A 16,742-nucleotide genomic window follows, 5' to 3' on the forward strand; every position below is an offset into this window, starting at 1 on the left:
ATTTGGGTTACCAGACATTAATTAAAAAGGGGTTTTACTGTAACAAACACAGAAAAAGTAGCTTCAGTCTTTCAATAAACATCCATAAGAAACTTTTATAAACATGATTCTCCTGGAATAACTGATATGCTCACCCTTGATGATGCATTGCACGGGAAGGGACTGTGCTGGTCTGATGTTCCTCCCATACCACAGGATGGGCTGCCAGGCTGTGATGGAGAATCTCTGTGGGGGCTACCTGTGGGAGACTGAACACCACCAGGACCTGTCTCTGGCCATGTGAATATGTCGTTAAAATCTTGCATTTCCTCTATACCCTCTGGCATGTCATCATTGAGGGCAGAGAAGAGCTCATCGTCTCCTAGATCGGGACCATTGATGTGCTGCTCTTGGAATGCTGTCTGCGATGACTGAAAGGAAATTACAAAATATCTTGATATTATGGAAACACACTAATGAGCTTGACTACTGGAATGGCAATGAATATCACTGGATGCATATTTTATAGAAATTATAAAATGCACAAATAGCAGCAATATCACACAAAAATTGTTCAGCAAATAAGTATTACATACAATGTTCCATCATTGGAACTAATATCACAAAAAATTTGTTTTATGAATTCTGAATGCTATATTAGTACTTTACCTGTAAATTTACAATCCCTTCCTGAAACAGTATATATAACACTGATGAAGGAATCAAACATATTGAGCAGTACCCAACAAGAGTGCTAGTCCTGGTAAATTGCAAACTTTGCTGCCATTAGAATAACTGCACACCACACTTCAGTGATTTTTGCTAAGTGCAGCTTGACAGCGTGTAATTAACTACTCTCTGTGGAATTCTGTATACTACTTGTTCCTCTCATTTTTTCATGTGGGAACATACAGCTTTGAAGGATGAAGATGGTTTTCCCATTCCTCCCCCCCCCCCTCCCACACACCCCATTTACCTATAGTTGTGTAACTGCCTGAAATAGAAAAATGAGAACTAGTGCAAATGGCTCTAAATTTCAGAACCGTACTGTGTACACTTCACGAACTTAAAAGACATCTATTAACTGATTAGATTTTAAATATCATTACAACAATATAAGCAGAGCAAATTCTGTCTCTCACTTGGTCACACCATTGTTTCTAGCCAGCGTCGACAGCCAGAGATGGTGATCACGTGTGTGAGTTGTACTTATGCGAATATATATGTGTGTGTGTGTGGGGGGTTCTACATCAGAAGCTTATTTGTGTAGGATCTTTCTTTCAAGGCTGTCTACGGCTCAACATCTTCACTATATCACTATATGGTGAGTAGAAATCTAAGCTTTTCATAATACTGTTGTTATTCCACTGTTTGAACTATATACACATATTTCCTTAAAATTTTAATGTGTGTACATGTTTGTCAAAATGATTAACTTTTTGTAATTACTAGTGTATTTCAGCAATTTCATATGAACAAAAATGAGTGCACATGTGGATGGATCCAATACTAGACACACAGTTTTAATTTGAGACACAATTTAAAAAAGGAATAACTGTTCTTCTACACTGGCAGAAAAAAGAATATCTACAGATGTCATTTCCATTTTTTAAAAATGAAACAATTACCTGGGTCGTGGCTGATGTGGGAAAAACGAGAATATGAGTGCACGAAACATCATGTGGAGTAGAAAGCTGGCAATTGACTGATGCTTGGCTGAAGCGTTCATCAGGAGTGAATTGATCTGGCATAAGCCTAAGAGCAGAGTCAGGCTCTAAAGAGACCAGACAAGCACTTAACACACAAGGAACATTGTTTGGATACATTAAACTACACTGATTGCATATCTCTTTGAGATGTTTCGATGCTTTCAGCAGCGATTTCCGACTAAGCAACCAGCTCCAGCCTGTAATGAGAAAGCTTTATTATAGAACAATGACAGCAATTTTCACAGTCTTAATGATGCAAAGTTTACATAGAAATAAATTAACAAGAAAATTTTCAAAGGTGCCACAGAATTGTGTGTCTCTTTCTGCATTAAAACAAGAACATAAGATATTTATGGCAAATTTCTAGAATGAATGAAGTATCATTATTGTGATTTTACCTTACCAATTAGTTACTGGATTCTACAAAAGTAGTTGTGTAATATTTCACAATCACACCCATACACACTTTGCCAATGACATCTTTGAAATTACATTTAAAGATAAGAAAGCTATCCAACAGTAATCTCCAGTAAGCTATAAATAACATACAGAGGTAATTAAAGTAAATTTATTACAAAATTATAAAAAACTACACCTTCTCTGTATAATCGCTATTCAGATTTAAGCATTTATCATATTTCTTATCACACATTTATAAAACCTCTGCATAAATTTCTGCCACCTGAGATCTCAGCCGGCCCATGACAGCATCTTGAAAGTTTGTTATAGGACTGCTGGGAACCAAGCCATGCCTTTGTGTGTTTGAAGAAGTAAAAATCACTGTGCCAAGTCATGAAATCCTATTTATCACAAAGTTTTTGTCATTTACTATGTCAGTGTTTGACTACAGAAGGATAGGCAGGCACTTCAGTCATGAACATACTTCTTCCATTCTTAAACAAATGACACCACTGATGCACATTATATCTGCTCTGGGTAAAAACAGATTTTTCAATGAATGAGATTTCTGACACTAAATCCATATTAGAGAACGAATTTCACATTCGGTATGATTTTTAACTGCAATGTTCATTCTGAATGGCTACTGTAGGCAAACATGAAGCAATACGGCTTTTACGCTACAACAGCTCTAAGCGCACTGACCTGCTGTGGCAGTAAGTGAAAAAATTGATCCTTTTCCCACACACTTTCCCATGCTATGTGGAAACTAAGCTTCCATTTCAGATAGTAGATAATGTTTTGGATTGTAACGGATGTCTGAACACACTTTCCATGTTACAAAGAAGAGAAAACAAACTTGCAAACCAATGTTTGTTACATAATTTTCCTGTATGGTTAGGTACCAATATTGAGTGCTTAATGGGTATTATTACTTGTTCTCTACTTATAAGCTCCATCACCTATTCTATCGTCACTTACCATTCACTTACTGATGGAGATTGTTCAGTATCACATTTAGTATGCCCAAATACAATATCAAAATACTGTTAATTTACAGTTAAGTATAATGTGATTGGAGAGAAACACAGTACCCCATTGACAGTTTTGAACCTCTCGGCCTGCAAGGTCTGGGTATTCAAAGAGGGTGAGATTGTTGACAGTTGGGAGCTCCAAAGTTAGGCATGTAATGGGAGGCCCCATTACGGATATGGCCATGAAGAAGGGGAAGGAATCCAGCGTGTGCTCTGTGTGCATACTAGGAGAAGTCATTCCAGATGCCTTGAAGGGCACCCGGTGTAGCCAACTGTGTGTGGTAGTCCATGTCGATAGTAACAATATGTGTCACTTTGGATCGGAAGTTGTTATCTCTGATTTTGGGCAGCTAGCTGAAGTAATAAAGACAGCTGGTCTTGCTTGTGAGATGATAGCAGAGCTCATTGTCTGTAGTATCATTGACAGATAAAGAGTGAGGTCCTTTGGTACAGAGCCCAGGGGAGGTTCTGAATCTAAGGCTCAGAGGTTTCTGCAATTGTACAGGCTGCAGATTCCTTGACTTGCGCCATAGGATGATAGGTTTCCAGGTTCCACTATATAGGTCAGGGGTCCCGAACACACAGGAAGTGACTGTACAGGTAGTGGGGGCTGTGTGGAGGGGATTGGGTGGCTTTTTTAGGTTAGAGGATCCCAGGAAAGCACAGAAAAGTCTTTAGTTTCAAAGGATGCAGGATGAACACAGGAAGGGGGTAGATATGGCAATAATCAACATTGTAGCTGTAAAGCGTCATAGCTGTGTTGGGAAAGAACTAGAGCTCCAAGCACTAAAAGATGGCACTGGATCTCAAACTGTTACAGGCACAGAATGCTGGCTAAATCTGGAAATAAGTTCAGCCGAAATTTTTACACAGGACTTAACCCTGTTCACAAAGGATAGATTAAATAAGTTGGTGATGGAGTGCTTCTTGCTGTCAGAAGTAGTTTACCTTGTACTGAAATTTAAGCAGATAGGTCCTGCGAGTATGGGTAGAGGCTATACTTGATAACTGGAATATATTAATAATCGGTTCCTTTTGCCAATCACCCAACTCACATGATAACAGTTGCTGAATAGTTCAAAGGAAACATGAGTATCATTTCAAATAAGTACCCCCCCCCCCCCCCCCCCCATACAATTATTGTTGGCAATGACTTCAATCTACCCTCAACATGTTGACAAAAAGGTGTGTATAAAGTTTTATTGAATACTTTCTCAGAAAATTATTTTGAACAATTAATTCAGGAGCCCACTCGAAGTATTAATGGTTGTGAAAACATACATGACCTCTTAACAATAAATAATCCTGAACAAATAGGGAGTATCATGGCAGATATTTGTATTAGTGACCACAAGGATGTGGTAGCTTGAATGAATATCAATATCCAAACCCAAAAATAAATACAAACTACATTTTTTTAAAAAAGCAGATGAATAAGTACTCTACCTAAAAGACAATCTCCACTCCTTCCAATTTGAATAATTAAGTATAGACCAGATGTGGTTTAAACTGAAAGAACTAATGTCTACGGCAATTGGGAAATATATACCAAATAAATTAATAAGACGCGGTACTGAACAAGTCACTGTTGCAGAAGCAATGAAAAAAGCACACCAAATTTAAAAGAACGCAAAATCCCTAAGATTTGTGTAGTTTTATAGAAGCTCGAAATTTAGCACAAACTTCAATGTGATATGCTATTAATACTTTCCACAATGAAACACTCGTGAAATGTGGCAGAAAACCTAGAAAGGCTCTCGCTGTATGTAAAGTATACCAATGGCAAGGTGCAAACAATACCTTCACTGTGCAGTAATGATAGTAGGGATACTAAAGACAGCGTCATTAAAGCACAGCTACTAAACACAGTTTTCTGAAATACTTTCACAAAAGGGAACTAAGTAAATATTTCACAATTAGAATCAAGAACATACGCCAATACGAGTAACTTAAAAGTAAATATTCTTGGTGTACTGAAGGAGCTTAAAACACTTAATAAAGCTAACACCTCCAGTCTAGATTGTATACCAATCAGATTACTTTCAGAGTATGCTGATACAATAGCTCAATACTTAGCAAGCATATACAACCACTCGCTCACATACAGACCCATACACAGAGAGTGGAAAGTTGCACAAATCACAACAGTACTAAAGAAAGGAAATTACAGACCCATATCACTAATGTTGATTTGCAGTAGGATTTTGGAACATATACTGGGTTCTAAAAATTGAAGTCATATCTGGCATTTGCCAAGGGAGTACCATAGGCCATCTGTTGTCCCTAATGTACATAAATGGTTTAGTGGACACTACGAGCAGCCCTCTGAAATTGTATGCAGATGATGCTGTCATTTACCATCTTGTAAAGTCATCATATGACCAAAATGAATTGCAAAATGATTTACGCAAGATATCTGTATGGTGCAAAAAGTGGTAATTGATTTTAAATAACGAAAAGTGTAAGTCCTCGACATGACTATTAAAAGTAATCCACTACATTCTGGTTACATGATAAACCACACAAACCTAATGTCTGTCAGTTTAACTAAATGACTTGGAATTACAATTATGAACATCTTAAGCTGGAACAATCATATAGATAATGTTGTGGGGAAGGCAAACAAATGAATGCATTTTACTGGCTCAATGCTATGCTTGTGCGTCCTCGGCTAGAGTATTGCTGTACGGTATGGGATCCTTGTGGCAATTATTAAAACAAAGGCATTTCTCATTGTGGTTGAACCTTCAAGAAATTTTAATCACCAACTTTCCCTCAGGGTGTAAAAATATTTTATTGGTGCCCACCTGCACATGGATACATGATCAATAAAATAAGGGAAATCAGAGCTTGCACAGAAATATTTAAGAGTTTATTTTTCCCAAGAGGTGTTAGAGCTGTCAGAATGGTGGAGAGGTGGCTTGAAGGTGATTGAGATCCTTCTGGCAGGCACTTAATTGTGAATCATTCAGAAATTTTAGAGATGTAGATCACAAGATGCTTTCTTGTGCAATTTTTGCCAGAGGAGAAATGGATATTCACAATATTGGCTGGTGTGCTCTGCGTGAACAGCAACACCAATCTTACCACCACCCAAAGATTATGTGAGCCCACCAGTTTTTGAGCCATATGCCAGCATGTGTACTTGGTTCCTACATCAGTGACGTTCCTGATTTTTACAGTCTAATTACTTGTACTGATAAAGCACATTTCACCAAGGACACTATTTTCAACATTCAAAACAGCCACATGTGGATGATGTTACTTCCCATACCACACATTCCTATGGTAAATACTTCTATACCACGTAATGAGTCTAGTTACACTGAAGCATTGTGCAACTTGTATAGGTGGAGTTATTGGAAGTTGTGCCACTGAAAATTCATGAAGGTGATGTCAGCACAGTGGCAGATCAACCCATTTAGCCAATTCCATTGAGACCTCCCCACCAACATTTAACCCTTTCATTACGAGCGCCGTATTTAGCTGGCATCCATGTGTTGCTCTGTGTGTGAGCGCCATAGTTTGCCAGCATCCATGCCATGCTCTGTATATATGAGTGGTGTATTTAGTCGAAATCCACGCGCTGAGCTGTGTTTACAAGCACCGCAGTTTGCCAGCACCTACACGCTGTTGTGCGTGTATGAGCAACATATATAGAAGGCCTCAACATAAATCTTCCTTCAAGCATTACAGGACACTGGAAAGCAGTTATTAATTCTTTCAAGGTTCATAACATTAATTTGAAAATTGTATTTGTGGCTAAGTTTAGTTAGTTTTATAAAATATTTTACCTCCCTTTTAGAATTCTACAGAGGAGTTCAAAAAGAATTCTATTCACTAACATACTCACTGATTCAGAAAATAAAAATCAACATTTTGTTACATCACCTACAAAAACTAAGAAGAGAAGAGCTGTAGGTAGTACTCCAGAATGAGAAGCAGAAAATATTTAACTCATTAACAGTGACGGTGAACTAAGGGCATCAGAAATATTTGTGCCTAAAATACACAATTTTGTGTCAGAAAATTCAGGGATTAAAGTAAACATAACTAGATCAGCAAAACTCTTAGATCACTTTCAGCTTTTCTTATCTGAAGATCTCATAGAATTAATTGTAAATGAAACAAATCACTATTGGTTTCGGAAATATAATAGTAACAAACAATTCAGAAGGAACTGGAGTATCCGAACAATACTGTCTTTCTGCTGATCCATTTTTAACGATGCACAGCAGGAAACTATTTTTGGTTGAGTATTGCAGTAAAGACAAACTTCTGTGTAGCAATATTTTTGGAGAAGACCGTTATTTCAAATTATTACAAATGCTACATTTCAACCATGATGTCAGTTCCATCAATGATCGTTTGTACAAAATACAGAACGTCATTGATTTATTACGAAAAAAATTTAGTCCGTCATTTCAATCATTATAAAAGCTGTGGACAGACAGAATTTTCTGTTATATAAAGGGCAGCTGTCTTTCAAAACAATACATCCCGTCCAAAAGAAACAGATTTGGAATAAAACCTTTTGTTCTTTGTGACTGAGATACAGGATTTGTACAAGATTTAATTGTTTATGCCGTATCATCTACCCTGGTGGATACCAAAAATATGGATATTGGAAAGTCAGGAGCAATAGTTGAAGCACTTATGAAGCCCTGTTTTCCTAGGGCCATACCGTTTAAGTAGATAACTGGTATACTAGTCCAGCTTTATTTAGAATGCTACATAATAATTGCACAAATGCAAGCGGGACCGTAAGAAAGAGAAGGAAAGGAATGCCCAACATTGATGAACGATTAAAAAGAGGACAGGCAACGTCTCAATCATGCCAAAATTTATTACTCATAAAGTGGATGGATAAAAAATAAGTCTATATGCTTTCTACCATGTACTCGGGTGACTTTGATACAATAATCAAGAACAGTGGGGGAAAGTAGTTATCCAAAAACCTGTATGCCAATTCAATAGGTGCAGTATATAAATCTGACATCGTTATAAGCACTGTGGAATCAACAGAGAAAAATTTGAAATGGTATCGCAAATATTTCTTTCGTATGTTAGACATTTGTATGTGGAGTGCCTCTTGCCTTTATCAACACAAGAGGAAAGAACCAGTATCCATTGCAAAATTTCAACTGCAGTTAATTTCGGAAATACTGGAAAAGTATCATCGAATTATAAAATGTCAACATCCAACAGGCAATAATCATCCACTGAGATTAACAGTAAGACATTTTCCTTAGGTTTACAAATTGGTAGGAGGAAACAGAAATAGAAAGTGTGCTGTTTGCAGTGCAAATGACAGAAGACAAGAATCTAAGTACAGGTGTAAAAACTGTAATGTGGGTTTGTGTGTTGACCCTTGTTTTCAAATAATACTGAATTACATTATTAAGTATAGACTGGCTAGTGAGATAGTTTTTGAACGCAAAAGAAAGAGGAATAACATGGAAATAGAAAGAGCGGATGATACTCTAGCAGAAGAACCACAGGAGGTTTTGAACAGATGGCAAGAATATATTGAATGTCTGTATAAGGGGGATGAAATGCAAAGCGAAATCAGGGTTGAAGCGGAGCAATATGTGCCGGAAGATGGAAAGGGATTTACCATCTTGGAAGCAGAAGTAGAAAAGGTGCTGAAGGAGATGAAGAATAGGAAGGCAGGTGGAATAGATGATTTGCCAGCAGAACTGTTGAAGAGTCTGGGAAACAAGGCAAGAAAAGAAATAGTCTACCTCTGTAACGGGAATGGCCTGAGGACTTCGCTGCAACAGTTATGATACCAATAGAGAAAAAGAGAAATACTAAAAAATGTGAAGACCACCAGACCATTAGTCTAATTTCTCATGCAGCTGAGTCTTGCTGAGAGTATTGAATAGAAGGTTATATGGCAAGCTGGATAGAGGTATTGCAGAGGCGCAGTTCGGATTTAGAAGAGGAAAAGGAACAAGAGATGCTATTGGCCTGCTAAGAACTATAGGGGAAAGATATATGGAAAAGGGTAAAGAAATTTTTGCTGTTTTTATATACACTCCTGGAAATTGAAATAAGAACACCGTGAATTCATTGTCCCAGGAAGGGGAAACTTTATTGACACATTCCTGGGGTCAGATACATCACATGATCACACTGACAGAACCACAGGCACATAGACACAGGCAACAGAGCATGCACAATGTCGGCACTAGTACAGTGTATATCCACCTTTCGCAGCAATGCAGGCTGCTATTCTCCCATGGAGACGATCGTAGAGATGCTGGATGTAGTCCTGTGGAACGGCTTGCCATGCCATTTCCACCTGGCGCCTCAGTTGGACCAGCGTTCGTGCTGGACGTGCAGACCGCGTGAGACGACGCTTCATCCAGTCCCAAACATGCTCAATGGGGGACAGATCCGGAGATCTTGCTGGCCAGGGTAGTTGACTTACACCTTCTAGAGCACGTTGGGTGGCACGGGATACATGCGGACGTGCATTGTCCTGTTGGAACAGCAAGTTCCCTTGCCGGTCTAGGAATGGTAGAACGATGGGTTCGATGACGGTTTGGACGTACCGTGCACTATTCAGTGTCCCCTCGACGATCACCAGTGGTGTACGGCCAGTATAGGAGATCGCTCCCCACACCATGATGCCGGGTGTTGGCCCTGTGTGCCTCGGTCGTATGCAGTCCTGATTGTGGCGCTCACCTGCACGGCGCCAAACACGCATACGACCATCATTGGCACCAAGGCAGAAGCGACTCTCATCGCTGAAGACGACACGTCTCCTTTCGTCCCTCCATTCACGCCTGTCGCGACACCACTGGAGGCGGGCTGCACGATGTTGGGGCGTGAGCGGAAGACGGCCTAACGGTGTGCGGGACCGTAGCCCAGCTTCATGGAGACGGTTGCGAATGGTCCTCGCCGATACCCCAGGAGCAACAGTGTCCCTAATTTGCTGGGAAGTGGCAGTGCGGTCCCCTACGGCACTGTGTAGGATCCTACGGTCTTGGCGTGCATCCGTGCGTCGCTGCGGTCCGGTCCCAGGTCGACGGGCACATGCACCTTCCGCCGACCACTGGCGACAACATCGATGTACTGTGGAGACCTCACGCCCCACATGTTGAGCAATTCGGCGGTATGTCCACCCGGCCTCCCGCAAGGCCACTATACGCCCTCGCTCAAAGTCCGTCAACTGCACATACGGTTCACGTCCACGCTGTCGCGGCATGCTACCAGTGTTAAAGACTGCGATGCAGCTCCGTATGCCACGGCAAACTGGCTGACACTGACGGCGGCGGTGCACAAATGCTGCGCAGCTAGCGCCATTCGACGGCCAACACCGCGGTTCCTAGTGTGTCCGCTGTGCCGTTCGTGTGATCATTGCTTGTACAGCCCTCTCGCAGTGTCCGGAGCAAGTATGGTGGGTCTGACACACCGGTGTCAATGTGTTCTTTTTTCCATTTCCAGGAGTGTATTTAGAAAAGGCGTTTGACAGAGTTCAGTGGAACAAGCTGATGGATATCTTGAAAAGGAAAGGAGTAGATTGGAAAGAGAGACGACTGATACAGAATCTATATTTACACCAGAAAGTAAGGATAAGGATCGGAAATGAAATGTCAGAAGGAAGCAGCATTGGACAAGGTTGTTGCCTTTCCCCACTGTTGTTTAACGTATACCTTGAAGAGATTATTGCAAAAAGTTTAGATGGGAAAAGAGGAATATGTATTGGTGGAAAGAGAACAGAATGTATAAGATTTGCTGATGACATGGTATTAGTGGCAGAAAGTGAGCAGACAGTGAATAACATGCTCAAAGATTTGAATGAAGCTTGTGTGGAATATGGGATGCAAATAAACACAGCAAAAACAAAGAGTATGGTCATCAGTACAAGACGCAGACTGTCCAATATTAAAATAGGACAATCTACCATTACCCAAGTAAGTGAATTTAAATATCTCGGAAGCACAATAACTGAAGACTTGAGATGTCACCAGGAGGTGAAAACTTGAATTGCCATAGCGAAGGAGGCATTCAACAGAAAGAGGAGACTCCTCTTATGTGGCAAATTAGATAAAGGACTAAGGAAAAGGCTTGGCAAATGTTTTGTCTGGAGTGTGGCACTATATAGTGCAGAAACAAGGACACTGAGACGAGAGGATGAAAAAAGGTTAGAAGCATTTGAGATGTGGATGTGCAGGAGAATGGAGAGAATAAGCTGGATGGAAAGAGTGAGTAATGAAAGAGTATTGGAAAGGGTTGGTGAGAGAAGATGTCTGCTGAAGGTTGTAAGAAAAAGGAAAAAGAACTGGTTGGGACATTCATTGAGAAGGGAGTGCTTGCTAATAGATGCTTTGGAAGGATTGGTTTGTGGAAGAAGACTTAGAGGAAGAAGGAGATAGAAGGCGACAGACGACATAAAGGGAAGAGGAAATTATGCAGACCTGAAGAGGATGACAGAAGACCGGACAGCCTGGGGATCTACCATGTGAAAACCTGCCTTTAGGCAGAACACTGATGATGATGATGATGATGATGATGATGATGATGATGATGATATTATTAAGAATCTTTTGAATGATCCAAAATTGCATTGTTGTTTATAATACTTGTAAAATCTTGGAATATATTGTTATGTAACGCTTAAATAAGGTAACCTGCACATCAGCGTACTGACGTGCAACGTTCACAGTTCGCAGCACACTGCACCGATCAGTGGCGCCACTGCAGCGGAGCAGACTGCCGTAACTAAGGCCAGTATTACACTATCAAATTTCTTTGTCAAAGATTTGATCAAATATTCATCAAATTTCTTTGACAAAGATCTTTGATATGGCACTAAAAAGGGGTATTACACTGTCGTCATATTTTTTTTGTCAAAGTTCAAGATGGCTGACAACAGCTACCTGTTATTAACTGCAACAGTTGCATGTACCACAACTGCACTGTGTGCACATGTGGAAAAGAAGCAAGGGGGAAAAAGGAAACGTACCTGGGTGAAGCCGTGGCGTTTGACGACACGATAAAAGCATTCAACAAAACTTGTTACGTGAGCTTATAGTGGAGGACGTCAAGTCGTACATCAATTACTTAAGAATGGATGAGTATACATTTCAGTATGTGCTCAGTGAAGTGTATCCTCATATCACAAAGCACAATACTCACTCAATAACTACTATATCTGCAGAAGACAGGCTCACCTAACACTCCGATTCCTTGCTACGGGAGAGAGTTAGGTTAGGTTAGGTCAGGTCAGGTCTCCAATCTTCTTAATCTATTTTTGTATTCAGGGTGCCTCACGCTATAAAGCGCCTCATCAGCTTCATACATCTCTATTAATTTTGTAGTTGTCGGTACACACAAATTGTATTTACTGGCAATGTTTATAAAAACACTACAATGACAAAACGCTGCAGCAATGCTAGCGCTCCACGTGGTAACATGTCACATTGCAGTGAATAGGACACAAGCAACTGCTTTGATAAAATCTACAGCGAGGCCCTAGATTTGATCAAATTTGTTTGACAACAGATGAGATTTGACAAAGTTCGCTATTACACTATCAAATTTCTTTGACAAAGGTGCAACTCCTTCAGACTATTACTAGGTGATGCATTTAGTTTATGAAGCCACTATAGTCAGAGGTGTACATGTTATTGATATGTTAGAATTGATTCACTACACATCTGGTATTTTTAACTTAGTGGTCACAACATATTGGGAAATTTGTGCAACCTATACTGTAGTCATTTTATTGAGCAGCTTGCTATGTACCTATCTAAGAATTATCTCATTAGTCTAAATTTTAAAAAAGTTTTGTCCTAATTGTAATAAATAAAATGAGCAATTTTTAGACATGTATTTGTGTAGAAGTTTATATATCTATTCCTGTCAACAGCATCTAGAAATGTAATACGAATTGCGAACAGCTCATGTATTTGATGCCAGACTAATCATTAACAATTTGAAACAATTGTTAATTTGAGACACTGTGATTTATGTAACTACAGAACAATGAGAGTAGTAAGTTTAGTAACACCGAATCATTGTTCTTTGCTTACAGTATTTCCATTTATTATGAATTAAAAATAAATCTTAAAAAGATGTTACCTTTAAGTTCTCCATGCCCTATTCGGCCAATGCGACCCACCACTAACCGCCACGACTGTACACTTTGTGACATTACACTCAAAATGAAGTCCATAAGTTTCTGAAGCCCTACACGCCTTGCAGATGCCTTTCTTCTTCGACTTCTATTTGGAATATCAATGTTTATAACTGAAGTTTCATAAATTTCACCACGCTCATCTGTGGCTGCAGTAAGCAACCAGCGTTGGTCTTCAGACAGACAATAACTCACATACAACACAGAACACTGTTCTCCACTAGACTGGCCAAATGATTCATTTGATTCTGCTTTCTCCTTAACTGGTGCAAGAACATAGGGTGGTGTGTAGAGACGATAGGGAGCTCTGTTCTTTTCCTGCAAAACAAATGCTTTTGGTTACTGTTTACTAAATAGTTGTTCAAATTCAACTACAGCTTCTAAGTATTCCACAAAGTTCTATGAAAATAAATAAAAACAGAAACTCACATCTTTTTTCTTCAAGAATAGATCAGCCATAGCTGCTGTGCCAAAACCAGTTAATGACTTTATATTTGATGTATGTGTAAGCAGACGTCGGCATTGAGAAAATACTGAGAACGCCTGCGCTCTCATTTGATCGTTGTGTTTGATGTGATCACCCATCTTCCCAAGTTCCACTATGCTTTCTAGAGATATTATCTGTAACAAAACCAATGACAAGTACACGGTTAAAACAAGTAATATATGTGATCTTGTCTTGATAAGCCTAAAAAAGCAGCTAAAGATTCTAGGCATCAACTGAGCATGGGTACACAAATTCAGAATCAGTCACTTCTTGCACTACTCGCAGCCTAATAACAACTGTAAAAAATAGAATGCAATTAAATGAATGTTGTTGTTGTTGTTGTTGTTGTTGTTGTTGTCTTCAGTCCTGAGACTGGTTTGATGCAGCCCTCCATGCTACTCTATCCTGTGTAAGCTTCATCATCTCCCAGTACCTACTGCAGCCTACACCCTTCTGAATCTGCTTAGTGTATTCATCTCTTGGTCTCCCTCTACGATTTTTACCCTCCACACTGCCCTCCAATACTAAATTGGTGATCCCTCGATGTCTCAGAACATGTTCTACCAACCGATCCCTTCTTCTAGTCAAGTTGTGCCACAAGCGCCTCTTCTCCCCAATTCTATTCAATAACTCCTCATTAGTTATGTGATCTACGCATCTAATCTTCAGCATTCTTCTGTAGCACCACATTTCGAAAGCTTCTATTCTCTTCTTGTCTAAACTATTTATCGTCCATGTTTCACTTCCATACATGGCTACACTCCATACAAATACTTTCAGAAATGACTTCCTGAAATTTAAATCTATACTCAATGTTAAAAAATTTTTCTTCTTCAGAAACGCTTTCCTTGCCATTGCCAGTCTACTTTTTATATCCTCTCTACTTCGACCATCATCAGTTATTTTGCTACCCAAATAGCAAAACTCATTTACTACTGTAAGTGTCTCATTCCTAATCTAATTCCCTCAGCATCAACCGACTTAATTCGATTACATTCCATTATCCTCGTTTTCATTTTGTTGATGTTCATCTTATATCCTCCTTTCAAGACACTGTCCATTCCGTTCAACTGCTCTTCCAAGTCCTTTGCTGTCTCTGACAAAATTACAATGTCATCGGTGAACCTCAAAGTTTTTATTTCTTCTCCATGGATTTTAATACCTACTCTGAATTTTTCTTTTGTTTCCTTTACTGCTTGCTCAATATACAGATTGAATAACATCAGGGAGAGGCTACAACCCTGTCTCACTCCCTTCCCAACCACTGCTTCCCTTTCATGCCCCTCAACTCTTATAACTGCCATCTGGTTTCTGTACAAATTGTAAATAGCCTTTCACTCCCTGTATTTTACCCCTGCCACCTTTAGAATTTGAAAGAGAGTATCTAGCCAACATTGTCAAAAGCTTTCTCTAAGTCTACAAATGCTAGAAAAGTAGGTTTGCCTTTCCTTAATCTTTCTTCTAAGATAAGTCGTAGGGTCAGTATTGCCTCACGTGTTCCAACATTTCTTTGGAATCCAAACTGATCTTCCCCGAAGTTGGCTTCTACCAGTTTTTTCATTCATCTGTAAAGAATTCGTGTTAGTATTTTGCAGCTATGACTTATTAAACTGATAGTTCATTAATTTTCCCATCTGTCAACACCTGCTTTCTTTGGGATTGGAATTATTATATTCTTCTTGAAGTCTGAGGGTATTTCCTGTCTAATACATCTTGCTGACCAGATGGTAGAGTTTTGTCAGGACTGGCTCTCCCAAGGCCGTCAGTAGCTCTAATGGAATTTTGTCTACTCCCGGGGCCTTGTTTCGACTTAGGTCTTTCAGTGCTCTGTCAAACTCTTTACGCAGTATCATATCCCCCGTTTCATTTTCATCTACATCCTCTTCCATTTCCATAATATTGTCCTCAAGTACATTGCCCTTGTATAGATCCTCTATATACTCCTTCCACCTTTCTGCTTTCCCCTCTTTGCTTAGAACTGGGTTTCCATCTGAGCTCTTGATATTCATACAAGTGGCTCTCTTTTCTCCAAAGGTGTCTTTAATTTTCTTTTAGGCAGTATCTATCTTACCCCTAGTGAGATAAGCCTCTACATCCTTACATTTGTCCTCTAGCCATCCCTGCGTAGCCATTTTGCACTTCCTGTCGATCTGATTTTTCAGGCATTTGTATTCCTTTTTGCCTGCTTCATTTACTGCATTTTTATATTTTCTCCTTTCATCAATTAAGTTCAATATTTCTTCTGTTACCCAAGGATTTCTACTAGCCCTCATCTTTTTACCTACTTGATCCTCTGCTGTCTTCACTACTTCATCCCTCAGAGCTACCCATTCTTCTTCTACTGTATTTCTTTCCCCCATTCCTGTCAATTGTTCCCTTATGCTCTCCCTGAAACTCTGTACAACCTCTGGATAGTCAGTTCATCCAGGTCCCTTCTCCTTAAATTCCCACCTTTTTGGAGTTTCTTCAGTTTTAATCTACAGTCCATAACCAATAGATTGTGGTCAGAGTCCATATCTGCCCCTGGAAATGTCTTACAATTTCAAACCTGGTTCCTAAATCTCTGTCTTACCATTATATAATCTATCTGATACCTTCTAGCATCTCCAGGATTCTTCCATGTATACAACCTTTTTTTATGATTCTTGAACCAAGTGTTAGCTATGATTTAGTTACGCTCTGTGCAAAATTCTACCAGACGGCTTCCTCTTTCATTTCTTACCCCCAAACCATTTCACCTACTATGTTTCCTTCTCTCCCTTTTCCTACTCTCGAATTTCAATCACCCATGACTATTAACTTTTCGTCTCCCTTCACTACCTGAATAATTTCTATTATCTCATCATACATTTCATCACTTTCATCATCATTTGCAGAGCTAGAGGGCATATAAACTTGTACTACTGTAGTAGGCATGGGCTTCATGTCTATCTTGGCCACAATAATGCATTCACTATGCTGTTTGTAGTAGCTTACCCGCACTC

General features: G+C 39.5%; 1 protein-coding gene across 2 annotated transcripts in view; it reads right to left on the reverse strand.

Annotated features, from left to right (window-relative positions):
- Positions 1 to 16,742, reverse strand: part of LOC126167518 (mediator of RNA polymerase II transcription subunit 13) — a 211,199-nt gene that overhangs the window by 6,241 nt on the left and 188,216 nt on the right. For both annotated transcript variants that reach the window (XM_049920483.1, XM_049920482.1), the window contains 4 exons: positions 13,701 to 13,892; positions 13,217 to 13,589; positions 1,608 to 1,885; positions 135 to 410 (listed from right to left, as the gene is read on the reverse strand). In XM_049920483.1, the coding sequence (XP_049776440.1) occupies positions 135 to 410; positions 1,608 to 1,885; positions 13,217 to 13,589; positions 13,701 to 13,892 (1,119 nt within the window). The remainder of the gene's footprint in view (positions 1 to 134; positions 411 to 1,607; positions 1,886 to 13,216; positions 13,590 to 13,700; positions 13,893 to 16,742) is intronic.

Source organism: Schistocerca cancellata, chromosome 1, assembly GCF_023864275.1.
Source record: "Schistocerca cancellata isolate TAMUIC-IGC-003103 chromosome 1, iqSchCanc2.1, whole genome shotgun sequence".
Taxonomy (NCBI): Eukaryota; Metazoa; Arthropoda; class Insecta; order Orthoptera; family Acrididae; genus Schistocerca; species Schistocerca cancellata.